This window comes from Micromonas pusilla (genome assembly GCF_000151265.4).
Source record: "Micromonas pusilla CCMP1545 genomic scaffold MICPUCscaffold_5, whole genome shotgun sequence".
NCBI classification, from domain to species: domain Eukaryota; kingdom Viridiplantae; phylum Chlorophyta; class Mamiellophyceae; order Mamiellales; family Mamiellaceae; genus Micromonas; species Micromonas pusilla.
In genome coordinates, this window is record NW_003315886.1 from 1,054,796 (window position 1) to 1,079,781 (window position 24,986).

At 68.7% G+C, this 24,986-nt stretch overlaps 9 protein-coding genes across 9 annotated transcripts; 6 read left to right on the forward strand and 3 right to left on the reverse strand.

Moving 5' to 3' along the window:
- Positions 1-872: 872 nt before the first annotated feature.
- Positions 873-3,254, forward strand: MICPUCDRAFT_58237 (uncharacterized protein; the record flags this gene model as incomplete). The annotated part of the gene is made up of 1 exon (XM_003058525.1): positions 873-3,254. One exon carries the CDS (start codon positions 873-875, stop codon positions 3,252-3,254), a length of 2,382 nt encoding a protein of 793 aa, XP_003058571.1.
- Positions 3,255-3,266: 12 nt separating this feature from the next.
- Positions 3,267-4,168, forward strand: MICPUCDRAFT_68293 (uncharacterized protein; the record flags this gene model as incomplete). The annotated part of the gene is made up of 1 exon (XM_003058526.1): positions 3,267-4,168. The coding sequence occupies exon 1, from the start codon at positions 3,479-3,481 to the stop codon at positions 4,166-4,168; it is 690 nt and encodes a 229-aa protein (XP_003058572.1). The 5' UTR covers positions 3,267-3,478.
- Positions 4,169-4,575: 407 nt separating this feature from the next.
- Positions 4,576-7,746, reverse strand: MICPUCDRAFT_68295 (uncharacterized protein; the record flags this gene model as incomplete). The annotated part of the gene is made up of 2 exons (XM_003058889.1): positions 7,604-7,746; positions 4,576-7,251 (listed from the first exon to the last, which is right to left on the reverse strand). A coding segment is annotated over exon 2 (2,656 nt), but the record flags the coding sequence as incomplete, so codon positions are not given.
- A 564-nt stretch (positions 7,747-8,310) lies between these two features.
- Positions 8,311-10,491, forward strand: SBEIIB (glycoside hydrolase family 13 protein; the record flags this gene model as incomplete). The annotated part of the gene is made up of 1 exon (XM_003058527.1): positions 8,311-10,491. The coding sequence occupies one exon, from the start codon at positions 8,311-8,313 to the stop codon at positions 10,489-10,491; it is 2,181 nt and encodes a 726-aa protein (XP_003058573.1).
- Positions 10,492-11,352: 861 nt separating this feature from the next.
- MICPUCDRAFT_10617 (type II secretory pathway family protein) lies at positions 11,353-12,372 on the forward strand (the record flags this gene model as incomplete). The annotated part of the gene is made up of 1 exon (XM_003058528.1): positions 11,353-12,372. A coding segment is annotated over one exon (1,020 nt), but the record flags the coding sequence as incomplete, so codon positions are not given.
- Positions 12,373-12,603: 231 nt separating this feature from the next.
- On the reverse strand, positions 12,604-13,134 carry MICPUCDRAFT_58241 (uncharacterized protein; the record flags this gene model as incomplete). The annotated part of the gene is made up of 1 exon (XM_003058890.1): positions 12,604-13,134. One exon carries the CDS (start codon positions 13,132-13,134, stop codon positions 12,604-12,606), a length of 531 nt encoding a protein of 176 aa, XP_003058936.1.
- Positions 13,135-13,708: 574 nt separating this feature from the next.
- Positions 13,709-15,271, forward strand: MICPUCDRAFT_58242 (uncharacterized protein; the record flags this gene model as incomplete). Its single annotated transcript, XM_003058529.1, has 1 exon — positions 13,709-15,271. One exon carries the CDS (start codon positions 13,709-13,711, stop codon positions 15,269-15,271), a length of 1,563 nt encoding a protein of 520 aa, XP_003058575.1.
- A 348-nt stretch (positions 15,272-15,619) lies between these two features.
- Positions 15,620-21,300, reverse strand: MICPUCDRAFT_39885 (uncharacterized protein; the record flags this gene model as incomplete). Its single annotated transcript, XM_003058891.1, has 3 exons — positions 15,620-16,100; positions 16,960-19,907; positions 20,191-21,300. 3 exons carry the CDS (start codon positions 21,298-21,300, stop codon positions 15,620-15,622), a joined length of 4,539 nt encoding a protein of 1,512 aa, XP_003058937.1.
- A 268-nt stretch (positions 21,301-21,568) lies between these two features.
- MICPUCDRAFT_33613 (uncharacterized protein) lies at positions 21,569-22,730 on the forward strand. Its single transcript, XM_003058530.1, has 3 exons — positions 21,569-21,616; positions 21,996-22,095; positions 22,232-22,730. The coding sequence occupies exons 1-3, from the start codon at positions 21,607-21,609 to the stop codon at positions 22,557-22,559; spliced, it is 438 nt and encodes a 145-aa protein (XP_003058576.1). The 5' UTR covers positions 21,569-21,606; the 3' UTR covers positions 22,560-22,730.
- The last annotated feature ends 2,256 nt before the right edge of the window (positions 22,731-24,986 follow it).

Genomic DNA, 24,986 nt, shown 5'->3' on the forward strand with positions numbered 1-24,986 from the left:
CGGCGACGACGACGACGACGCCGCGGACGGCGGCGGCGAAGCGACGACGACGCTCAACCTGGTGCGCCGTCTCGGATCGATCGCCGCGGCCCGTCCCAGGCCTCCCTCCTCTCGGGTGCCCACTCCGAATCCGCCGCGTTCCCTCCTCACCTCACCCTCCCCCGCCTCCGCGCGCGCAGGCGTCCGCGAACATCTGCGCCGCCGGCGCCGCGCACGTCGCCGCGCTCCTCTCCGACCCCGCGTGCCGACTCCGAGAGCTCAGCCTCGCGGACAACCCGCGCGTCGGCGACGCCGGCGCGACGGCGACGATTCGCGCGATCGCGTCGACGCCCCGCTCGACGCTCGCGCGGCTCAACCTCAGCGGGTGCGGCGTCACGGACGTCACCGCGCGCGCGCTCGCGGACGCGCTGACGGGAGGTGAAGGAGGAGAAGGCGAGGGGGGGATTGGGACGACGCGCTGCTGCGCGTCGCTGCGGTGCGTGAACTTGCGGTCGAACGGGATCACGACGGCGGGGTGCGACGCGTTGACGCGAGCGGCGACGGCGACGAGCGCGAGAGACGACGGACGCGCGTCGTCGCTGATCGAGGTGCGTTCTCCTCACGCTGGTCCCCACGCGACCGCGTTCGCGCGGTGCACGCATTTCCTTGAGTACTTTACTTCCCGGCGCATCTCTCCGCCCAGGGTCCCTCGCTTTGCATCCCCGCCCTCGACGCCTTTCAACTCCGACTGGTGACGCCTTTCAACTCCGCCCCGACGTCGCTTCGCGCGGAACGACCCCGAGGCGCCCGTGGGGAATAACCCGGACGTGTCGCGAGACGCCGCGGACGCGCTTCGAGACGCGCTCGCGAAGAACCGCGGCGCAGCGCTCGTGATGGAGATTCGAAGCGCGTCCGCGGCGAACGGCGGGCGGTGCACGCTGAGACGGCGCGGGTTGGACGACGACGACGCGCGCGCGTTGGCGGCGTTTCTCGCCGCCGAGAACGAAAACGTCGACGCCGACGCCGCGCTCGTCGGTCTGGACGTGTCCGAGAACGCGATCACGCGGTACGGGTTCATCGCGCTCGCGGAGGCGATGAAAACGAACGACACGCTGCGATCGGTGAACGTCGCCGGCAACGTCGACGCCGACGGCGACGCCGCGCGAACGTTCGCCGGGCGCGTCGCGGTCAACCACCTCGTGTCGTCGGAAGCTCGCGGCGGCGGCGGCGGGGAAAAGAAAGACGCGTTGAAGTCCGTGTCCGACCGCGGGTTAGGCGACGCCGGCGCGATCGAAGTCGCCAACTTGCTCGCGATTCCGTGCGCGACGACGCGAGCGATGACGCATCTCGGCGTGCATCACAACGGCATCGGCGACCTCGGCGCCGTCGCGCTCGCGGAGGCGTTCGCGAGAGGGGGCGCGCCGTTGGAAGAGATCGCGGCGTATAGCAACGCCATCGGTCCGAAGGGCGCCGCCGCGATCGCAAAGCGCTTGCCGAGCACGACGAAAGCGCTCGACCTCGGCGGGAACGCGCTCGGCGACGACGGGTGCGTCGCGATCGCGCGCGTCGTTCGGACGCATCCGAACCTCGTGGAGCTGCACGTGGACCACAACGGCGTCGGCGAGGCGGGGGCGAAGGCGCTTCTCGACGCGATGAAAAGCCGGGAGAGCGACGACGACGCGCCCGGGCCCGCGGGGGGGATTCAGCGGCTGTGGCTGCACGGGAACGACGGCATCTCGGATGACACGCTGCGAGAGGCGTACGCGGTCGCCGCGCGCAACGCCGCGGCCGCGGACGAGGGCGTGTGTGAGGTCGTCGAGCGCGAGAACGCGCGGACGCTGAGGGAAAAGGAAGACGCGGCGGCTAATGCGGCGGCGGCGACGACGACGGCGGCGGGGTCCACCACGTTCGCCGACCGCGTCGCCGCGCTCGCGAACGCGACGTACCGCGCGCGATGCCCGACGCACGCGGCGAACGCGCGCGGCGTGCCCGTCATAGCCGCGATCCTCGCGCGTGAAGCGATCTCGAGCGACCCGGACCACGGCGGCGGCGACGATTCGTTGAAAGTCGTGTCGCTCGGCGTCGGGACCAAGTTTCTTCCCCCCGCGGTCGCCGCCGCCGCGCACGCCGCGGGTAATGATCGCTGGCGGTCCGTCGTGCACGACTCCCACGCGGAGGTGCTCGCGCGACGGGCGCTGATGCGACTGCTGTACCGCGAGATCGAAGACCTCGTCGCGGGCGCCGCCGACGACGACGCCGACGGGTTCAAACTTCTGGAACGCGTCGACGCGCCCGCGCTCGGGTTCCGATTGCGACCGTCGACGTCGCTTCATCTCTACGTCTCCACCGCGCCGTGCGGCGCGGCGTCCATGCCGGGAGGCGGCGGCGTCGCGGGCGGCGCGTCGTTCGGACGCGACGTCGACGACCTGGAGTCGTGGACCCCTGTCGACTCCCCGGCGTGGAAAGACGCGGCGGCGCGGCGGCACGTCGTCTTCGCGCCCTCCGTCGTCTGCGGCGCGATGATCAAGGGCGCCGCGCGCGTCGGCGACCCGCCCGCGCCCGCGCCCGGGTGCGTGTGGGCGCCCGGCGGTCTCGCCGCGGCGTGCGGAACCCCCGGGCGGGCGCTGTCGTGCTCGGACAAGATCGCGCGGTGGCAGGCGGTGGGTCTGCAGGGCGCGTTGCTGTCGCATTTCGTCCCGGCGCCGATGGCGTTTTCGACGATCGTCGTCGGGAGAAAGTTTGACCCGACGCGTCTGCGTCTCGGGACGTGCTGCCGCTCGATAGGGTGGACCGAGCGGCCGAGCGCGTGGCCGGTGCCGACGCACGCGCGCGCGCTCGGGGTGAGCGCGCGCGGTCGCGGTCGAGGGGAGTCGATCGGCGCGGCGAAGCACGGCGACGCCATCGGGGACAAGTCGAGGGCGGACGCGGGGGACGGGGACGAGAGTTTGAGCTGGGCGAGAGGGGACGCGCGCGTGGCGAGGCACGACGGGAGGACGGGCGGGCCGATCGGCGGGCTCGGGGCGCACCCCGCGGTGTGCGGCGAGGCGCTGTTCGAGTCGTTCGCGCGGGTGCTCGCGCGCGAAGGTATCGGGAATTTCGTCGACGACGCGTTCGCGCGTCGCCGCGACGGCGACGGCGACGGCGCCGCGGGGATGTCGTACGAGGAAGCGAAATATGCGGCGACGGCGTACAACGACGCGAAGAGAAGTCTGCGCGCGGGCGGCGAGGAAGGGGACACGCCCGTGAATCGATGGCGCGGGCGCGTCGAGGGTTGAGATGACCGTGTTAAAGAATCGCTCGTCTTTCGCATCACAAGAGTCGGCGCCGGGGTGGTTAAGAAACACCGCCGCGGGCCCACGGGCGAAAATAGAATTCTCGACGTCGAGCGCACGCGCTCGAGCCTTTCTAAACTGTAAACTTTCACGTTCCACCACATATCCAACGATACACTGAACGTTTTTTTTTTTTTTTCACAGCGCTCGGGTTGACATCGACGGCGATGCGTTCAACCCGACTCGCGCTGTCGTGTATTACCCAGACAGGGTCCCCCCCCGGACGCGACGAAACGAGCTCACGCGTCGTCGTCGTCGGAGTGCCAGGCTTGATCCGCCATCCCCGCGAGCGAGTTCGTCGACCCCTTCACCGTCGCGCTCTCCGTCTCCGTCGTGACGTCCGTCTCGGTCTCGTCGTCGCTCCCGTCCTCGCTGCCGCTGTCGTCCCACGCGTCCGGGATGAACGCCCGCTCCTTCAGCTTCGGCCCTTCGTCGATTGGCTCGCCGCCGCCGTCGCCGCCGCCGCCCCACCCCGCCATCGACGGCGACATCAAAGCCCCCATCTGGAAGGTCTCCCCCGCGCCTCGCCCGCCAATCTCGTCCAGGGAGCTCATCCCCATCGTCGCGAGTCGGTTCGCCGCCTCCGCGTCCGTCGCCGCGGCGCCGCAGATGAGACCGTTTTCCCCAGCCCACGCGAGCCACGGACCCCACACCGTCGGCTCCCTTCGAAGCGTCGGCATGTGCCCGACGATAATGAGGCCTCTCCTCGCGCGCGTCAGCATGACGTTCACGCGGCGCGGGTCCGCCAAGAAGCCGACGTTGCCGTTCATGTTCGCGCGCGTGCACGTGAACACGATCACCTCCTTCTCGCGTCCTTGGAACCCGTCGACGGAGCACACCTCGAGGGCTTGGAGTGAATCCGGCGGGGGCGGCGCGTCGAAACGCGACCGACGCTTCAGCTGGTTCCCGTTCAGCAGCCTCTCGATCGCTCGCACTTGCGCGCTGTACGGAGACACGATCCCGATGTCCGCGGGAAGGACGTCGTGGCCTTGGCACAGCTTCTTCACGATGTTGACAATCTTCTGCGCCTCGACCGGGTTCGTCTGTGAAGACCCGTCCGATCGCTCGTACCCCTCCGGGACGTCGACGAACGCCATCGGCACCGCGGGGACGGGCCAGTCGAACCCCATCGGCGCTCTGCGCGCGCTCGGGGGCGTCCCGGACAAGAGCTCGTTCTTGTAGAACGCCTTGGACGGGAACGTCGCGATCGCGGGGTGCATGCGGTACTGCACCTTCAGCATGAACGTCTTGATCCCGCGCGAGAGCATCCGCTCGAAGAGGGACTTTCCGAGCCCGGCGGCGTCCGCCTCGCGGGAGATGATCGTCGGCGGCAGCTGCTTTTGATCGCCGATGAGGACAACCTGCGAGCAGCCCTTCGTGAGCGGCACGACCGTCGCGGGCTCCGTCGCTTGCGTCGCTTCGTCGATGAGGCACGCCTGGAAGGAGAACCTCTCGAGGATGTCCGACCCCGCGCCCGCGCACGTCGCGCAAATCACGTCCGCGCGTCGAAGCACGCCGTTGATGGCTTGGTACTGCTGATCTTTGCTCCACGTACACCCAGGCTCGATCCCGGCGATGGACTCCACCATGTACTGCATGAGGTCCTGGCGGACCGCCTCCGGGCGGCCGATGCGCGCGACGCGCACGCCGGCTCGGGATAAACCGTCGACGAGGTTGTCGACCGCGATGTTGGAATCCGACGTGCACAGCACCGGGCCGATGCCGGAGCGAAGCCACATCTGCACGAGCGCCACCGCGGTGTGCGTCTTCCCCGTGCCCGGAGGGCCTTGAATGAGCGTCACGCGCTGGAAGAGCGCAGCCTCGAGGGCGTCCGTCTGCGACTTGTTCATGTGGCTCATCGCCTGAACGTCCATCGCTTGGTCTAAGATTTTCTGGCGCTGAATCGCGTGCATCCCTTGGTTCTTCTCCGCGGCGCACATCTCGCGGACGCGGTTCGACTCCGACTTGTTCCCGTCCCACCCCGCGACGAGAATGTCCCGAATCGCCGGATCCACGCCGTCTTTCTGGGACGTCCCCGCCTTGACTTCGACCATGTTCTGAAGCGCGTTGAGCTGGCGAATGAACGACGTTCGGTTCGCGAGCTTGTCCACCCTCCACCCGCCGCCTCTGACGGAGGACGCTTGCGCGGGCGTGCACCCGATGAGCTTCACGCTGAGGTTGGGGTACATCGTGCTGACTTCGGCTTCGAACTCGTAATCCGCGCGCCAGCCGCCGCCGCCGCCGCGGCGGTCGCCGCGGCCGCGCTCGGCGCCGTCCGTCCGCGGGCCGGTGGGCATCTCGAGGTTTTGCAAATCCACGTCGCTGCCCCCTCTCGGGCCGGTGGGCATCTCCCCGAGGCCCGTCTGCCTCGCAGCCTCGCCGGTCCGCGACAGAAGCACCGTGTCGCCCTTCATCAGACCGCGGTTCAGCTCCTCCGCGAGCGCGGGAACTTGAAGCGACAGCTGCCCGCCGCGTTGCGACGTTCGAATCACGACGTCCATCGCCGCGAGGCCGTTCTCCTGTAGCCCAAACGCGGGGGCGTTCGCGACGCGATCGAGCGTCTGAAGCGCCTCCTCGAGAAACTCCTGCACGATGAGCTTCAGGAAGTGAAAGTGGTAGCAGTGAATCGCCTTGGATTCGTAGTTTATGCACGGCTCGAGCGCGTTCAGGAGGTCGAGCGCGTCCATCGGGTTCGCGCGTTGCGACAACGCGAGCACCACGGTCGTGAAGTGCTTCAGCGGAATCTTGATCCCTCGGTTCTTCAGGTGATCCGCGACGTCGCAGGCTTCGTGAAGCCTCACCGCGCGGACGAGGCCGTGGAGTAACGCTCGCGCGGTGTCCACGTCGATCGCGTTCTTCTTCGCGTTTTCGTGGAACACGTCCAACGCCCCCTCCATGTCGCCGCCCTCCACGAGCCTCCTGATCTCCTTCCCAACCTGCGCGGCGAGCGCTCTCGGGATGGACGCCGCGCCGTCGTCAGACGGTTTCGGCTTCCTCTCTTTGGGTTTCGCGGCCTCTTTTTCCTTCTTCAACGTCTCGCCGCTCGCGTGCGCTTCGATCCGCTTCTCTTTTTTGGACAGTTTCCTCTTCTCTTCCGGCGGGCGCGACTCGGACTTCTCGGGCGCGTCGTCCCCGACCGCGGCGCCGTTCGTGGACTCCGCGAGCGGCTTGTCTTTCTTCGCCGCGCGGCGGCCCTTCTCGGGCGCGGGCGCGGGCGCGGGGGAACCCGCAGCCGCTTTCTCGCCGTCGCCCGCGGATTCCCCACCCAGCGCGGGGTGCCCCTTCGGCAGCGGAATCAGCCCCTTCGCCGGGCGCTTATCCTCCACCGGCACCGGCGGCGGCGTCCTCGCCGCGGCGGCGTCGCGCTCGCGCGCTCCCGGCGGCGTGTACGCCCCCACCGGCGTCGGCGGCGCGTTCGGCGCCGGCGCCGCGCCGCCGCCAGCCTTCGCGTTCGCCGCCGGCTTCGGCGACGGCATCCTCGGCTTCGGCCTCGCGTCGCCGGTCGCGTCGTCGCCGCCGCGCGGTTCGCGCGGCTTCTGCTCGCGCTTCGGGCGCGGCGCGCGCGGCGCGCGGCCGGCGGACTCTTTCGCCGCGTCGTCGCCGTCGCCGCTGCCGCCGCCGCCGGGGGCCGAAGCCGAAGTAGCGTTTTTGTCGCCGCCGCCGCCGCCGCCGCCCTTCCCGCCGCGTCTGTTGTTCCGTCCTCCCTTCGCGCCGCCGCCGCGGTCGCCGTTCGGCAGCGGCACCGGAAGCGCGTTCGGCGCGGGGATCCCCTTGCCGTTCGATTTCACGCCCGCGCCGTCGGCGTTTATGTTCATCCGCGCAAACGCGCCCTCCTCCACGCCCATCTTTGGCGCCGGCGGTCGCTTCCCTTCCGCGTTCGAACCGCTCACCGGCGCGTCGCCCGCGTGGTTCTTTGTCATATACTGGTGGCGTGTGTCGCCTGCGAGTTGGGGACGACGCGCGGGACGGAGCGGTGAGTCGTGATGCGCGCGGCGACCGCGATCGGAGATGGATTGCGAGATCGGCGCGCGGGAGGCGCGATCGCGCGCGAGTCAACCGCGCGGCGGCGGCGTGGAAGCGCGGCGGTCGCGACGCCGCGGGCGCGATGGAATCCCCGCCGCGGGCCACGACGCGACGAGATACGACTCGCGACGCGCGCGCGCGAGCGTCGCGACGCGTTCGCGCGCGCGACGCGCTCGAGCCGCGATCGACGCGCGCGCGATCTCGCGCGCGATCGGCCGCCTCGTGGCCGCGTCCGGAGCGAGCGGGAGAGACGGGGAGACGCGCCGCACCTGTGCGTTGATTACGCGCGAGCTTCTGCTTCGCGTCGCGTGCCTGTGCGTGCTGTTTCGTTGATTGATGTCGTCACTCCTAACGTCTTCGAGAGGAGCTTCGTTTACGCGCTCATCGTCGTGGAGGCGTGGCGTCTCTGCCGCGCGCTCGCTTATGACGACGCGGCGGAGAAGGCACTTGCGGCTCTTCCCGCGTCCGCGCCGTCGATTCACAGCCCTTGAAATCAGACCCCCATAACCTGATACAGTACAGGCTCGAAGATAGATCAGGTTATGGGGCAGTCTCCTAGCCTGCTCGCGTGGCACTCGACGGGGAATTTCGCCCGCTAACGCACGCCGCGTTGGCAGCCATTCGGATTCTCATCACTCGCCTGGAGCGCTCGACCATGGCCGCGGTCGCGCGCGCGAGCTTCGTCGCCCCGTCGAGGGCGACGCCCTCCCCCCGCGCCGCTCGCGGTCGTCGTCGCGCCGCGGTCGTGCGACCGCGCGCGGAGGCGTCCTCGGAGACGACGACGACGACGACGACGGACGCGGCGACGAAATCGGCAAACACCGCGAAAAATGACGCGGGCATGAAAGAGTCCTCGGCGTCCTCGTCCGCCGCCGCCGCCGCCGACTCCTCCGCGAACGAAGCCGAAGCCGAAGCCGAAGCCGAAGCCGAAGCCGAAGCCGAAGCCGAAGCCACGACGTGGACGCGCCCGCCGCGGATGCGTCCGATAAACGACATGCTCGCGCTGTGCAGGAACGAGCCGAGCTTGAAGCCGTACGAGCACCTCCTCTTGGGGCGGTACAAGCGCTTCGAACATCGATACGACGAGATCGAACGGAACGAAGGGAGCATTCAGGCGTTCGCGGACTCGTACGAGACGTACGGCGTGCACAGACTCGCGAACGGGGACGTGTCGTACGTCGAGTTCGCCCCCGGCGCGACGAGGCTCGCGCTCATGGGCGACTTCAACGACTGGACGCCGTTCGAGCACTGCGGCGAGAAGGACGAATTCGGGCGGTGGAGTCTGATCGTTCCGAAGGAGAAGGCGCCGAAGCACGGCGATCAGATCCGAGTCGTGATGGAGACGGGCGACGGAAGGGTGTTCGACCGCATACCGGCGTGGATACGCGCGATCGCGCCGTGCACGAACGACGGGTGCAACCTGGACTATCACAACGGCGTGTTCCACGACCCGCCGGAGTCGGAGAGGCACGCGTGGCGGCACGAAAAGCCGGAGCGCAAACCCGCCGCGGGGCTGCGCATTTACGAAGCCCACGTCGGGATGTCCAGCGAGGAAGGCCGCTGCGGGACGTACCGCGAGTTCGCGGACGACGTCCTGCCGAAGATCGCGGAGCTGGGGTACAACACCGTGCAGCTCATGGCGGTCGCGGATCACGCGTATTACGCGTGCTTCGGGTATCAAATCACAAACTTTTTCGCCGTCGCGCACAGGAGCGGCTCCCCGGAAGACTTGAAGTACCTCGTCGACACCGCGCACGGTCTGGGGCTTCAAGTGCTCATGGACCTCGTGCACGCGCACGCGAGCGATAACACGATCGACGGCCTCAACGAGTTCGACGGCACGCAAGGGCACCTGTTCCACGAGGACCCGAACTTGTCTTGGCACGCGTTGTGGGGCACGCGCATGTTCGACTACGGCCGGTACGAGACCCTGCGGTTCTTGCTCTCGAACGTGCGGTTCTGGAGCGAGGAGTACAAGTTCGACGGGTTCAGGTTCGACGGCGTGACCGCGATGCTGTACAAACACCGCGGCGTGCACTGGGACTTTTTAGGCGGCCACGACGAGATGTACGGCCATCACGCGGACGAGGACGCGTGCGTCTATCTCATGCTCGCGAACGAGCTTCTGCGCGGTACCCCACACGGACCCGCGGTGACGACGGTCGCGGAGGACGTGAGCGGTCAGACGGGCGTGTGTCGACCGGTGTGGCACGGCGGGTTAGGCTTCGACCTGAGGCTGTCCATGGGGCCGCCGGATCACTGGTCGAAGCTCGCGCACGAGCCGGACTTCAACTGGACGCCGAGCCGCGTCGCGGGGTTGATCTTAGGGCGGAACTCCGAGCCCGCGGTCGCGTACTTGGAGTCGCACGACCAGTGCCTCGTCGGCGACAAGACGTTCGCGTTCACGCTCATGGACGCGGCGATGTACGAGGGCATGAACAAGCACGCCGACCCGATTCATCCGGCGATCGAACGCGGCGTCGCGTTGCATAAGATCGCGCGGCTTCTCACCCTCGCCGCCGGCGGCGAAGCTTGGCTGAACTTCATGGGGAACGAGTTCGGGCACCCGGAGTGGGTGGACTTCCCGCGGGAGGGGAACGCGAACTCGTTCCACCACGCGCGACGGCAGTGGAGCCTGCGCGATGACGACAACTTGTACTACAAAGACCTCAACGCCTTCGACGGCGCGTTGATGAAGTGCGACGAAGAAAACGGACTGATGATCGCCAACAGGAACGGCGCGATGCCGCACGTGTTCCACTGCAAGGACGACAGCGGCGTCCTCGCGTTCCACTGCGGCAGTAACCTCGTCGTCGCAAACTTGCACCCGCACGAGAGTTACCCGTACTACAAAGTCGGCAGCGCGCACGCGGGGCGGTACAGACTCGTCCTCGACACGGATGCGAAAAAATACGGCGGCTGGGGCCGGATCGACGAGAACGCGGAGCCGTGCACCGAGGGCGGGATGTGCGACTGGCAGGGCACGGGCGTGTGCCTGTACGTCCCGAGCAGGAGCGCGCAGGTGTACGCGTTGGTCGACGAGTGGGAGATGCCCGTGGACGAGTGGGGCGTGCACCACGACGCGGACTTTGGGTACGACGTCGACGACTGGGAGCACGACACGGGGGGCGGGGGCGACGACGCGGTGTGGTTTTGAGCGTGTAGTTTCATGTAAGAGTACCCTTATCGATGATTACGAAGCGAAGACGTCAGGACTAAGATATCGCATGCCCGGATACGTGATATGATAGCCTTATTCGGCCAAAAGTGCCGCGCAGTCGCGTCGCGGCTTTTGAAACACTGTCCTTTATTCCTCGAAACTAACCTCATCCTCCGACACACGCGACGCGCACCGCCGTCGTGCTGTAGAACGCTCGACGTGATGTCCGCGGTCGCGGTGCCCGCGGTGGCTTGTCCCCGCGGAGGCGCGCGCGCGACCTCCACCTCCTCCTCCTCGCGCGCGTGCGTCGCCCGCCGGGTTCGCTCCTCCCCCGCGCTCGCGTCGACGTCGGTTCGATCCTCGCGACGCGGCGGCGCCGTCCGCCGCGGCGCGTCGTCCTCGAACGACGACGCGACGCGGAAGGTGTACCGCGACATGGGCGTCGGGGCGGACGAGGACGAGTTCGGAACCCCGTCCGCGGGAGACCCATCCGCGGCCGCGACGACCGAGGGATCCCCCGCGGCCATGGACGAGATCAACGCCTTCGCGGACGGCGGCTCGATCGGCGAGCGACGCGCGCTTCGAGACGCGTCGAACGAGCCCACGAACGACGTCGCCGCGCGGTTCCTGAACCTCCTGAAGTACATCCTCGTCGTTCGCCTCGGCACGGAGATGCCGATGCGGATGTACGACGTCGGCGACGCGGGCGGGGACGTCGGCGCGAACGTGTTTTCGAAATTCCTCAGCGGGCTCGTCCCCGCGGAAGCCGCGAGCGCGGGCGTCGGCGGTCTCTCTCTCGACTTCGGTCTCGGTCTCGGCACAGGGACCCTGTTCGCCACCGAACCCATAACCCCCGGGATACCGTTCTTCCACGTCGGCATCGGCCCGTACATCGGCGCGTCGATCGCGATGCAGGTGATGGTCGCCGTCGTCCCGTCGTTGAAGGAGCTCACGAAGGATCCGATCGGGCAGCAGACGGTGAAACAGTACACGCGGTACCTGACGTTCGTCGTCGCGATATTTCAGTCCATCCTCACCGCGAACGAGCTGCGGCCGTACTACGTCGGCGGGCCGTTGAGCGGGTACTTTTGGCACGCGGTGCCCGCGTTCATCTGCGGCGCGATCGTCGTGACGTGGCTCGCGGACGAGATGACCAACTACGGCTTGGGAAACGGCACCTCGATGTTGATCACGATGAGCGTGTGCGGCGCGTACTTTAAAGCCGCGTCGTATTACCTCACGTCGTACTTTGGGTCGATCGCGATCGCGCAATTTATGCCGTGGGTCCTCGCCGCGGTCGCGCTGACCGCGGGCTCCGTGCTCGTGCAGACGGGGACGTGTAAGGTGCCGCTGCTGTACTTTCAAGGGCCGTCCATACCGGGGTTGCCGAGGGTCGTGCGATCGGAGATCGATCACATCCCGTTCAAGGTGAACCCGCTCGGGATGCAGCCCGTGCTCGTGGCCGTGTTCTTGTGCGAAGGCATGACGTGGCTCGCGGGCGTGATGAACACGCCGGGGTGGTATCAGGCCGCGTGCGCGTTTTTGTTTTCGCACGCGTCGTGGTTTTACTACGTCACCTTCTTCCTAATCGTCTTCGGGTTCTCGTACCTGGACCTTCAAGACACGCCGAAGGAAGTGAGCGAGTACATGGTGAAGATAGGCGCGCGCGTGCCGAACGTCCGCCCTGGGGAGAAGACGATCGAATACTTGGGAGAGTTACAGAGCGGGTCGCGTTTTTTCGGAGGGATCTTACTCGGCGCCGTCGCCGTGGCGTGCGCGTTCATGGATAACCTCATGCGCGCGCGGTTCGGGACGAGCGTCGGGTTCACGTCGATGCTGATCGTGACGAGCACGATCCTGCAGATGAAGCGGCAGATCGCGGCGTTAGGGCAGATGCCGAAGCTCGACAAGGTCATCGACTCGCTGTGATTGACGCGAGCGACGGACGACGCGAGCGAGTCAGTAATACGATTTTTATAGACGAGTGCACACGAGTCGCGCGTCGCGACGCCTCGCCCTTCGGCGTGCGGTGTATCGTCGCGATATCACACAACACCCCCCCCACCCGTCCGACTCGATATTCGCCTTCGCCTCCTCCTCCTCCTTTTTCTAGTTCCCGTCGGACAGCATCAGCGACTCGACGTCGACCTCGAGGAGGCACCCCTCGAGGTAGTGCAGATCCCGAACGTACTTTTGCACGCGTTTCATGTCCTCCGCGCCGTCGATATCGATCCCTCGCTCGCGATAGTACGCCCGCCACTTCTCCACGCCCACCGGGCCTAAGAACAACACCTCGTTCTCCGCTTGTTTCATCGCGCACACCTCCAGGCCGAGCGGTAGCATCCCGCGCTCGTGCATCTTCTTCAGGTACTGCAGCGTGTCTATCCTGTCCTCGACGCGCGTGAGGTCGACGCCGTCGCTCAGGAACTCCGCCTTCAGGGCGTTGACGCGTTCCCGCGCCACGTGGACGAAGACGCCGACGCACGCGAGCATCGCGGCGACGATCGCGGTCTGCGTCGGGTGCGCCGCGAGGTACTGGAGCTCCGGGCCGAACGGGGAGTGCCAGCGCACGACGTCGTGGGAGGAGCTATTGGACGCGATGGCTGCGATGTCGTGCGCGCGCGCGATGGCGTCCGTCATCGCGTCTTCGCCGGCGCCTCCTGCGGCGCCGGACGCGCGCGTTCGCGTTCGCGTTCGCGTCGCGCGCGATGATCGACTCCTTCGGGTCGCGCCGCATCGCTTCGCGCGACGGAGAGGGCTCGAGCTCGAGCTCGCGCGGGGCGACGCTTTCGCGCGCGAGTTTGAAGGCGAAGAAAAAACTAGGGAAGATGATGAAAATGACATCATCCTTCGCGCGGTCGTCGGCGCCGTCGGCGGCGGCGCGAGCGCGGCGAACATCTCGACCTTCGAGGGGCGGTGCCCTGGGAAACGACGCGCGACGGCGTGAGAGGCGCGATGACCTTCTTTTGAACGCTCGCGCGCGGCGTTCGCGTCGTCCGCGCGTCGTCGAGTGACGAGGTTCGGGCGATACGGTCAGGTCCGAGCATCTGAGTCAGCAGCTGGGAAAACGAAGCAGCTTCGATACCAGTTGACGAGTTGGCACAGCTGTGCATTCAGAACGTTGCGCCTGTCCGGGGCGTCGGCAGTCCTCTCGCGCTTCCGCTTCCGCGACGCACGCGCGCGCGCCATGTTCAGGCGCGACCAGGACGATCAAATGCAGGAGACGGTCGCGCTGCTGCAGGTGCGTCCCGATCGCGGCCGCGATCGCGCGCGTCGCGGCTCCCGTCGCGCCCTTCCGCGTCTAGTTCGAAAAGATGTTGATCGACGATCTTTCGCCTCTCGCGGCGGGCGCGTTTGTTCTTTGTTCGTTCTTTCGCCTCGCCTCCTCGTCGCTGACCGACGCCCACCCTTCCACCCACCGCAGCGGCAACTCCGCGCGCAAGCGCACGAGATCGGCCGACTCCAAGGCACCGTCGATCGCTTAGAAGCGGAGAAGCGAAGCTTGGAGTCGGACCTCTCGTACCAGCTCTCGTCGCCGCCTCCGCAGCAGATCATGAACGGCCTGAAGCGCAGCATCAACCGAAGCGAGATGTTCCGTCTGGAGTCCGTGGAGGAGAAGGTGCACTGCAACACGTACAAGTCGAACACGGACGCGCGGTTCCGCTTCTTCGGCGCGCCCGGCCGATTCCGCGGCGCGTTCCCGGACATCCACAACGCCAAAGTCGAAGTCTCGACCCCCGAGAGCTTCTGCCCGGGCGTCAACGCGAGGTGCGAGTTCAAGCCGCTCAATCCGAAGGACACGACGACGACGCGTCTGAGCGTTGATCTGAGCGAACTCCTCGGCATCAGCGGCGCGCCGACGCTCGTCGTCTCCCCGGACCCGCCGTTCTTGTTCAACAAAAACACGCGGTGGAACCCTCAGCTCGAGATGGACGGCGTCACCGACGACGGCGTCGAGTGGGACGCGCGGTACAGCGTCAGCAACGACGGCAGCGTCCTCGGGTCTCTGGAGGGAGAAGTGCGGTACGCGCACGCGACGTACGGCGACTTCACCGCGTCTCGGTGGGCGTACGAGGACGACATCGAGGCGTTCACCGGCGGCGGGTTCGGTCGCGGGTTGAACGGGTCGCTCTCCGGCGCGGACACGGACGACGTCGACTCGCGATCGGGCGCGACGAGATCCGTCGACGGCGAATCCGACAGCGACGCGTCGACGCCGCGGAAGCGCGCGTCCCCCAGGCGGAGTTTGTGGAACAACGACGGCGGCCGCGGGCGGAGCGCGAGCGCGTCGCGCTCGCCGTGGGGCCGAAGACGCTCCCCCGGCCGGAGCGGCAGCGAGGCGTCCTTCAACAGCGGGCGCTCCGGAAGAGGCGGCGGGCGGGCCGAGCCGCCGCAGCCGCGGTGGCTCGCGACGTGGCGCCGCGACTTCGAGGGGTTCGAAGTCGCCGCGAAGGTTGGCGACGCGATCGCGGTCGCGAACGAGAACGCGGGCCCGCACGGATCCGGCGGCGTCTCCGCGAACGGCGGCGTCATCAACAGCGAGCAAGGCTGGGTGACGTCGGACACGTGGGAGGCGGAGGCGTCGGCGCGCGCGCGGCTGCAGCACAACCTGGACGGGAAGTTGTGCGCGCGGTTCGTCGCGCGCGAGATCGAGGCGGGGATGACGTATCACTTCACGGAGGAGTTCAAGGGGTGGCACGTGAACGCGAAGGCGGTGTTGTCGCCGCAGGGGATCGCGACGCCGGAGTTTACGCTTCAGCACGTGTGGGATTTTTAAGCGGCGGTAGTCTGTCTACGTGTACTTACGCGCCGAGCGCGACGATACGGTATTTTTCAAAAAGCTGAGCATCAACTTACGAGACGCCAGACCCGCCGCGTCGTCGCGAAGTGCGCGTCCGCGACGGGTACCCACGGGAGGCACGCCGCGCGATGTCGATCGCGCGCGCGCCGTTTCCATCGTACCGCGCGTCGCGTTTCCTCGCCCGCCGGCTCGCGCGTCGTCGCGCTTTAGAGGCTCAGTCACACTGATGAGCTTTTTGAAAAAGCGCTGCTGTGCTCCGCCAGATCCTCGGGTGTGCCAACGGTTTTTTATTTGAATATTAAACCCTCGGCTCCGTCTCGCGCGCTACTCCACGACGCGCGCCTCTCGCCCGCACACGGCGACGCACGGTCGTTCATCGCGCGCGGGGAGCTTCGCGCATCGTTCGTCGAGCGCGCGTGCATCGCGCGGGGCGACGCGGCGCGCATCGCACGTCTCGAGAACAGTGGGGAGGAGGAAATAATCATCGGCTCGAACGATGCCGGCGACGAAGCACGCCGCGAGCGGGGGATGCTCGAAGTGCCGGTACAGCGCGCGCGGGTGCGCGCGCTGCGTCGCGGACTTCATCCCGAAGTCCGTGAAAGTGTTACAGAAAGCGCCGGAGAAGTACGCCGCCGCGGTGGCGAAGATGAAGAGCCCGAAGAGCGCGTCGAAGCCGCGCGGGCGGCCGCCGAAATCATCCACCGCGGGCGGAGGAGGGAACACGCCTAAAACGCCAAAGGCGCGCGCGAAGCCGCCGCCGTCCGCGGCGGCGACGCCGACGTCGATGACGTCCCCGCCGTCGCCGCTGGGACGAAACGATTCGCTCGCGAACCAGCGCCTTAGCGTCCGCTCCGCGATGCCGCCGCCCGCGCCGAGGGACGCCTCCTTGAAGCGCAAGGAGCGGTCCGTCAATCCGCTGTCCAGGGACTACGTCTCGCCAGCCGCCGCCGCGGACGACTGCGAGAACGACGCGCCGACGCACTCGCCGACGCGCCGACGCGTCGTGAACCCGAACGGCGGGCCAGGCGGGAAAACCCTCCTCGCGAACGTCGCCGGCGCGGCCGCCGGCACGCCGTCGTCGTCGACGTACGCGACGCCCATACTGTCCACGGCGCTCGGAAACAAACTCAGCCGCCGGCGCGCGACGACGCCGCAGCAGCACGTCCGATGGGCGGAGCCGATTCATCACACGTACGAGGGCGACCCGATACCGATGTCGACGCTCTCGAGCGCGGACAGCGAGAAGGGCGGGCAAGGGCGCGGTGGTATCGGGCGCGGGAACACTACTGACGACAACGGGTGCGGGGGTGCGGGCGGCGGCGCGGAGACCACCGCGGCGAGTTTATTCGACGGGTACGACGCCGCCGACGCGGCGGTGATCTCGCACGTCGGGAGCTACGGCGAGCTCGGGATGGGCGACTTGTTCATCGGGAGTTTCCCGCCGGAATTACGGGACGCGTTGGCGGGCGAGGAGGACGGCGGCGGGGGGAAAGGGGAAGGGTGCGAGGCGGCGACGAGGGAACAGTGTGGCTTCGCGTCGGCGGCGGCGCGCGGGCTGTCGCAAGCGGTGGGCAACCTTCGGGGGATGTTGAGTTGAGTCGAGTCGGTCGGTCTCGGTCGGTAATATCAAGAGACTACTAACTGAACCTGACCTCACTACTCACTTTGGCGCGTCGCGCTTCACGTCGTTCCTGCGAAACGCCTTGGACTTCTCGCGGAAGCTCGTCGCGCTTCCGTACTCGCCGCCGATCTTCTTCCTCGCCTCCGTCTCCCGCTCCTCCGCGGCGGCGATTCTCGCGGCGACGCCGACGGACTTTTCCCTCGCCGCCGCCGCCGCCTCCGCGGCTCTCGCCTCCTCCTCCTCCGCGGCCGCGGCGCGGCGCTCGAGCTCTTCGACCCTTCTTCGAATCTTCTCTTCTTTCGCGACGCGCCAGAACTCGAGCCACGTCTCGAACGCGAGAGATTGCGTCTTCAGATGCCCCTTCGCGGTGAGCTTCCGCGCCGCGCGTCGCATCCGATGCGCGTCGTCCAACGCTTGCAACCACGCGAGCAACGCGCGTCGCTTGACCGTCACGGTGAAGTGCCAGATGCTCTTCTTCGTCCTCTTCTGTCGCTTACTCATCTCGCCGTCCTCGACGATGGACGATATCCGCTCCATCTTCGCGCGCTCGCGCTCCGCGGTCGCCGCGGCGGCGTCGACCTCCGCGGCGAGCGCGTCTCTCTTCGCCGTCGCCGACTTGGACGCGATCGGCTTCGCGTCCATCGACGCGAGCTTCGCCGCGAGCGCGTCGCGTCTCTCCGCGGCTCTCTCGTGTACCTCGACCTGGTCGTCGTTCCTGAACTGCAGCCGTCCCTCCAACACCGCGCACTCGAGTCGGAGGCGTTCCGCGCGCGTCGCGTCGTCCTCCTCCCCGCCGCCGCCGACGCCGTCGAGCGCGAGCGGGGGGACGTTCGCGGGTCTGCCGCCGCCGGGCGACGACGCGCCCGACGGCGATCTCGACGTCGGGTTCTGGTTCTGGATGAACGCGAAGAGCACGCGCTCGTCCACGGCGCGTCCTTCCGCAGCCTCGAGCGCGGAGTACGACTTCAGAAGCGCATTCTTTCTCTTCTCGTACGCGCGAAGCGTCTTCCTCGCCTTCTCCGGGGCCATCCCCGCGACCGGCGTCGCGAGCTCCCTCGGCGTGGAGACGTTCAGACCGACGGCGGCCGCGATCGAAGCGGTGACGCGCGGCGTCGGGGAGTAAGTACCCGCCGCGGGGTTTGCCGCGACCTCGTATTTCCCCGGCGTGCTGCCCGCGTACGGTGCGTCGCCCCGCCGCGGGGTCTTGATCGGGACGATCAGACGCGGGGAGAGGAGCTCCGTCCTCGGCGGCGGCGACGGCGACCGGTCGACCGACCGCGACTCCTTCCCGGTCGCGTGCGCGACGTCCGCGTCCGCGTCTGGCGCGACGGCGAGCTTCCGCCGCGCGCCGCTCTTTGACGGCGTGCTCTCCTCGGAGCGCTCGGTACCGGTGAGGTTCGCGAGGCGTTTTTCTGCGCGTTCCAAAGCCTCCGTCGCCGCGGCGAGCGACTGCGCCGGCGACGTCACCCGCGACGAGCCGCCGCCACCAAAAGCGCTTCCTCCGTGGCTTCCTCCGCGGTGGTGGCGCGGGCGGCGCCTCCCGAGGTTCCCGCCGCCGGCGAAAATCTCCACGAGCTTCCTCGCGGCGTCCGATGCGGCGCGCCTCGCCGCGCGCGCGCGCGTGGCGACCCACCCGCCCTCGGGGAGCAGCGCGGCGAACGAAATCGGCCGCCCGACCCTCGCGGGGAGGCCCAGGTGCCCGTCCTTGTGCCCGTCCGCGCACCGCGCGAGCGCCTCGTCGTCGCCGCGGCCGTCCTCGTGCCCTTCGACGTCGGGACGCGCGTCGGCGCCGTGCCACTTCACGCGCACGCTCGCGCCGTCGACGTCGTGCAGACGTTTAAGGCGCAGCTTCCCTTGGTCGATCATCGCGCGCGCGCGTTCGGACCTCCGCGCGAGGAGGAACGGCGCGGCCATGACCGCGCCCGTCATCGCGATGATCGCGGTGTCGGACAGCTCTTTCGTCGTCGCGGCGTCCGCGAAGGAGGAACCCCGCGACCGCGCGCGGTCTCGCGCGCCCTCCGACGCCGACGCCGACGCCGACGCCGCCGCGGGGGAGAAGACCGGCACCGAGATGGACCGCCCGGTGACTTGATCGAACCGCGGCGCCGCGCTCCTCCGCGAGGGTTCCCTCTCCCTCGTCCTCGCCTTCATCTTCTCCAGCTTCGCGTCGCGCTCGCGCTCGCGCTTCAGCCGCGCGTCATCGCGCTCGGCGCGCTGCCGCGCCTTCCGCTCGTCCGCCTCCGCGGTCGACGACTCCGCGGAGCCGAACGATAACGACGGCATCCACCGCGGCCGCTTCTCGCGTTTCCGCTCCTGGACCGCGCGCTCGGCGTCGTTCACGAGCTTTCGAACGAACGACGTCGTCTCCTCGTCCACGGTTGAGTCCCTCTTCGTCTTCGTCGTCGGTTTCGGATTCGATTTCGGTTTCTCCTCCTCCCTCGCGCGACGGCTGCCGTGGTGCGGGTCTTCGGGTCTCGCCGCCGGGAACGACCAGTAGTTTTCGCGCACGACGTCCTTCTTACCCGTCCCGGCGGTCTGAGCGTTCGTCGCCGCCGCGTCGTCGTCGTCGTCGCCGCCGCCGGCGGCGGCGAGCGCGCTCATCTTCTCGCCGATGAATCGCCGCGCGCGCTCGGACGTGGGAACGCGCGTCTTCTTCGCCGCGTTGTCCGTCGCCGCCGCCGCCGGCGGCGCGGGGCGGGGGGAAGACCGCGGCGCGTTCTTCTTGGCCTTCGCGTCCGCCTTCGCTCTCTCGTTCGCCTCGCGCTCTCGTCGCTTCCTCTCCCTCTCGTGCGACTCCCTCGCGGTCTTCTCCCGCGCTTTCGCGGCGTCGAGCTCTCTCTTCGACCGGTCCGCGGCCGCCATCGCGCGCTCCTTCGCCGCCCTCTCGCGCTCGACGCGTTCCGCCTCCTTCGCGGCGGCGGCTCTCTCGCGTCGCGCCTCCGCCGCCGCTTTCGCCGCCGCGCTCTTCGCCTCTCTCTCCATCCTCGCCTTCTCCGCGGCCGCGATCGCGTCCACGCGTTTTCGCGCTTTCGCCTCCGCGCGCTCCGCGTTCCTCGCGTCTCTCAGCGCCTCTCTCTCCGCGCGCGCGATCTCAGGGTCGTTCCATACAAGCGATTGTCGGGGTGGAGTTGAAAGGCGTCAGGTGGAGTTGAAAGGCGCCGATGGCGGGGATTGAAAGCGAGGGGTGAGCGGAGAAAAACGCCGGGCAAAGTCCTTAAGGATCGGCGTTCACCACGCCAACGCGGTCGTATGGGGACCAGTGTATAGAACGCACCTCATCCGCGGCGGCTATCGCCGCCTTGGTCGCCTTCTCCTCCGCGAGTTTCGCCTTTCGCAACGCCGCGAGCTCAGCCTCGGCGAGGAGCTTCGACGCTTTCTCCGCGGCAGCCTTTTCGACCGCGAGCGCGGCGGCGGCGGCTTGCGCTTTCGCGCGCTCCGCGTCCGCGGCCGCCGCCGCGACGTCGTCCTCGTTCGGGGCTTCCCTCGCGGTCGGCGCGGTCGGCGGCGGCGCGACGGGCGCGACGACGGGCGGCGGCGCGGGCGCGACGACCGGCGCAGGCGCGAGCAACGGCGCCGGAGCCGCCGCGGGCGGCGCGAGCGGCGTCGGCGTCGGCGTCGGCGTCGGCGTCGGCGTCGGCTCGATCGGCCTCGCCGTCGGCGGCGGCGTCGTCGCGCGTCGCCGCGTCATCTCTCGCGACGGCGTCGGTCGCTCTCTCCGCTTGTCCATCCCCGCGGTGTCGCGCTCTAAGTCCTCGAGCGACTCCACGAACGTGCTCCCGGTCGCCCTGCCGAAGTCGCTGACCATCTTCCCCAGGCCTTGCGCGATCGAGAGCTGCTCGCGCACCTCGCGTCGTCGTTCCGCGCCGAGCCAATCGTCCCCCGCTTTGTCTTCGTCGTCGCGCGACGACGACGACGACGACGACGACGACGACGACGGAAGATTCGACGTCGGCGCGCTGATCTCCGCCGGCGCGGACGGCTCGAGAGACCGCGGCGGCGCGACCGCGACCGGCTCGGGCGGCGGCGGCGGCGATCGCCGCGGAGGCGTCCCCTCCTCCGGTCGAAACGTGGGCACGAAGACGTGACGCGCCCCCGGCTCGAACGTCGCCGGCTTCGGCTCTCGCAAGAACGCGTCCACCTTCGGCGGCGGCGGGAGCTTCAAGACGTCCCCTTGGGAGATCTTCTCGCCGTTCGCCGCGACCTCGGGGTTCAGACGCAAGACCTCGTCGTGGTCGAGCGCGTGCGTGACGACGATGTCAAACACGGTGTCGCCTCTCCGGACGTAGTAGTCACGATGAGACCCGTCTCCGTCGCCGCCGTCGCTCGCGGGAGACGTCGGCCGCGGCGGCGGCGGCGACGACGACGACGGAGGCGCGGACGACATCGCGATGCGCACGCGTCCGAGGACCGCACGTCGATCACGACGCGACCGCGTCCAGATGAGTGCGACGACGGGCGCGCGCTTCGAATCGGGCAATCATCTTGAACGTCGGTCTGCGACCAAAATTGCCGACCGAGAAACGCGCTGCTCGCGCCAACGTATGAGCATTTGGTCAAAACCGCGTACACGTAGTACGAAAGTGCGCTCGCCCTGCCCGGGACTCCGCGCGTGCAAAACCCCACGAGACGCGCGGCATCGTCCCTCTTTCACGCGCGCCTCGCACGAGTTCGCGTAGTGCCCGCTCGCAAAATGGCTAAGGGTGCGTCCTCGGACTCGTCTCCCTCGCATCGCGCGCGTCGCCGCGCGGGACGCGACCGCGGAGGCGCCTCTCCGAGGCGTCGTCCGCGCGCGCTCCGCGCGCGGCTTTTTTCTCTCGCCGGGCGTCGACGCGGGCGCGCGATGGCGACGACGACGCGACGCGACGCGATCGACGCGCGTCGTCGGCGCGCGCGCTCGCGTCGCGACGACGCGACGCGACGCGTCGTCGCGTCGTCGCCGCCGTCGCGTCGTCGCCGGCGCTCGCGCGCGCGGTTCCCGGCGCCGTGCCCGTCGCGCGAATCACGCATCATCCATCGTTCCGTCCGCCTCTTTTACTGACGACGCGCCCGCGCCCATCGCTCCCCCCGTCGACTCCGCAGAGGATGCTAAGGCCAAGGCGGCCAAGGCCGCGAAGGCGGTTAAGAAGGGGGGTAACAAGGTGAAGCTGCTCAAGAAGCGCTTCTCCCCCACCTTCCACAGGTGCGCGTCCGCCGCTCGCTTCCCGGCGCCCGTCGTCGCTCGGCGTCGTCGTCGGCTTTCCTCCTTCTAGGGTTTCGCCGAAAACTTTTTCTCACCCCGCCCGCCGTTCCTCCGTCTTCCCTCCTCGTCTCCTCAGGCCTAAGACGCTCAAGAAGTCGCGCGCGCCCAAGTACCCGCGCATCTCCGTCCCGCCCATGTGCAAGATGGACCAGTACCAGATCTTGAAGTACCCGCTGACGACGGAGAGCGCGATGAAGAAGATCGAGGACAACAACACGCTGGTGTTCGTCGTCGACGCGCGCGCCACCAAGAAGCAGATCAAGGACGCGGTGAAGCGGATGTACGACATCGCGACCGCGAAGATCAACACGCTCATCCGCCCGGACGGCGAGAAGAAGGCGTACGTGCGCTTGACGGCGGACTACGACGCCCTCGACGTCGCGAACAAGATTGGCATCATCTAAGGTGTCGAGACGAGGGTGCGTGGCGAATAATCTAGCGGAGAGAGGAAGAGGTAGCCCCGAGTTTCGTCGCGAGGGCGAGGAAAGCTAGTGAGGACGTTCGGGGCTCGTCGAGAGTTGGTTGGGGGGCGTCGGCCGCACAGCTGTTGTAATAGCGTAAAAGCGGTTCGCGCGAGAGAAACGCACGCGCGCGCGTCTTTCGCTCCCCTCCGTCGTGCCCTCGGTTTCTCCTTCTCCCCGCACCCGCCGCGCGCGCGTCAAGTCGCCTCCTCGTCTTTTGAGAGAAACTTTTACTGAACGAAACGGCGGGAAACTCGCCTCGCCTCGGGACGTCCGCCCGCGCGCTCCTCGCGCGCCCGTTCGTCTGTCGAACCCGCCGTATCGCGTCGCGTTCGACGCGCGATGCGGGATCGAGTCGATCGCACGAGGCGAAAGCGCGCGCGACGCCCGAATAGGGAACTTGATGGTTCGAGGCGGACGACACTCGTTCGACGCGCGAGCGTCGCCGCGCCTCGCTCGCGCCGCCCCCCGCCCCGCGCTCGCTCTCGCCGCGTCCCTCGCGCCGTACGCGTCGTCATGGCGAAGTCGTCCCGCCGCGCGCCGTCGTCCGCCGCCGCGACGCCGTCGAGGGGCGACGCCGCGCGCGCCGCGCGCGACGCCGCGGACGCCGCCGCGGTCGCCGCGGCTGCGAAGGACGCCGCCGCGTTCGGCTCGCTCGAGCTCTCCGAGGCGGAGCGCGCGGTCGTCACCGCCGCGGACTTCGACGACGCGCTCGCGTGCTTCGCCTCGAACGAGATCTTCCGGATGTCGTACGCGGAGGCGAACGTCGGCGGCGGCGTCGGCGGCGGCGACGGCGGCGTCGGCGTCGACGATCGCGACTTCCCCGCGGCGTTCGCGGACGTCCTCGTTCGAGGCGTCGGCGAGGCGTGCGAGCTCTCCGAACTCGCGCCACCTCCTCCGGGCGAGGGCGCGGGAGCGCGCCTCAAAGAGGGCGGCGTCGAGCCGCGCGCGCGCGCGAGCGGCAGCGGGATGAGCGCGGGGTCGGGCCAGACCGCGCTGTGCGGCGACGCGATGCGCGGAAGCGCGGGGCGCGCGGAGCGAGGGATGCTCGAGGAGGAGCGACGCGGACGCGCGCCGGGGGGAGCGTTCGACGATTATTTTTTCGACGACGACGCCGCCGGCCTCGGCGGCGGCGGCGGAGGGATCGGTCCCGGCGGCGACTCCATCCCGGTCCTCGCGTCGACGATGGTGTACAGCGCGCACCCGATCCCGCGCGGGGCGTCGTTGCGGTACGAGCATTACGACGAGCGTTACGATCCGTACCTCCGCGCGCCGCCGCCGCCGCCGGCGGCGCCGGCGGCGTTCCGCGACGACCGTCGAAGCCTCGAGGTCGCGACGACGCCCGCGGCCGGGGCGGCGCGTCGCGGCTGTGACGCCAACAACGCCAACGCCAACAAGCGCGGGCGAGCGTGCGGGTCGATCAACGGCCTCCCCGGGAGGGAAACGAAGCGGCCGAAGAGCGGCAGCGCGGGGTCCACGTCCCGGTTCCGAGGCGTCACGCACCACTGCCGCACCGGGCGATGGGAGGCGCACATATGGGAAGACGGTGCGCGCGTTCTGTGCGCCGCTTCCCGAAGGACTATCTCTCTCACGCCTCCCTCCGTCGTCTCGCGCGCGCTGACCTGCTGACCTGACCCGACCCACCCCCCGCCCGCCCGCGCGACGCGTGCGCAGGCAAACAGGTGTACCTGGGCGGGTTCGACTCCGAGGACCAAGCCGCTCTCGCGTACGACGTCGCCGCTGTGAAGTGCCGCGGCGACGACGCGGCGACGAACTTCGACATGGAGAACTACCGGCAGGAGCTCGCGGCGCTGGACGCGATCGAGAAGGACGAGCTCGTGTTGTCGCTTCGAAGGCAGAGTAAAGGGTTTCTCAAGGGCAGCAGCAAGTTTCGGGGCGTGACGCGGCATCAGAAGGGGCGGTGGGAGGCGCGCATCGGGCAGCTCGTCGGGAAAAAGTATCGGTATCTCGGTCTGTACGACACCGAGGACGAGGCCGCGGTCGCGTACGACACCGAGGCGGTTCGACAGAAAGGGTTCGACGCGGTGACGAACTTCGACCTGAGCGAGTACGCGGACGTCCTCGCGGATCACCACGCGAGCGTCCGCGGGGGGGGGAAGGGGAAACCGGCCGCCGCCGCCGCCGCCGCCGCCGCCGCGACCGCGACCGCGACCGCGACCGCGACCGCCGCGGCGCCGGCGACCTCCTCCCCGCCGTCGTTCCCCGCGCCGGCGTCGATCCAACAGCGCCTGAAGCGCGCGTCTGAGACCTCCCTGGGCGGGATGCGGCCGGGCCCCGCGGCGGAGAAGGAGCCGTCCGACGGCGCGATCGAGACGGTCCGAGCCTTCTTGGGGATCCTCAGAGTCGACC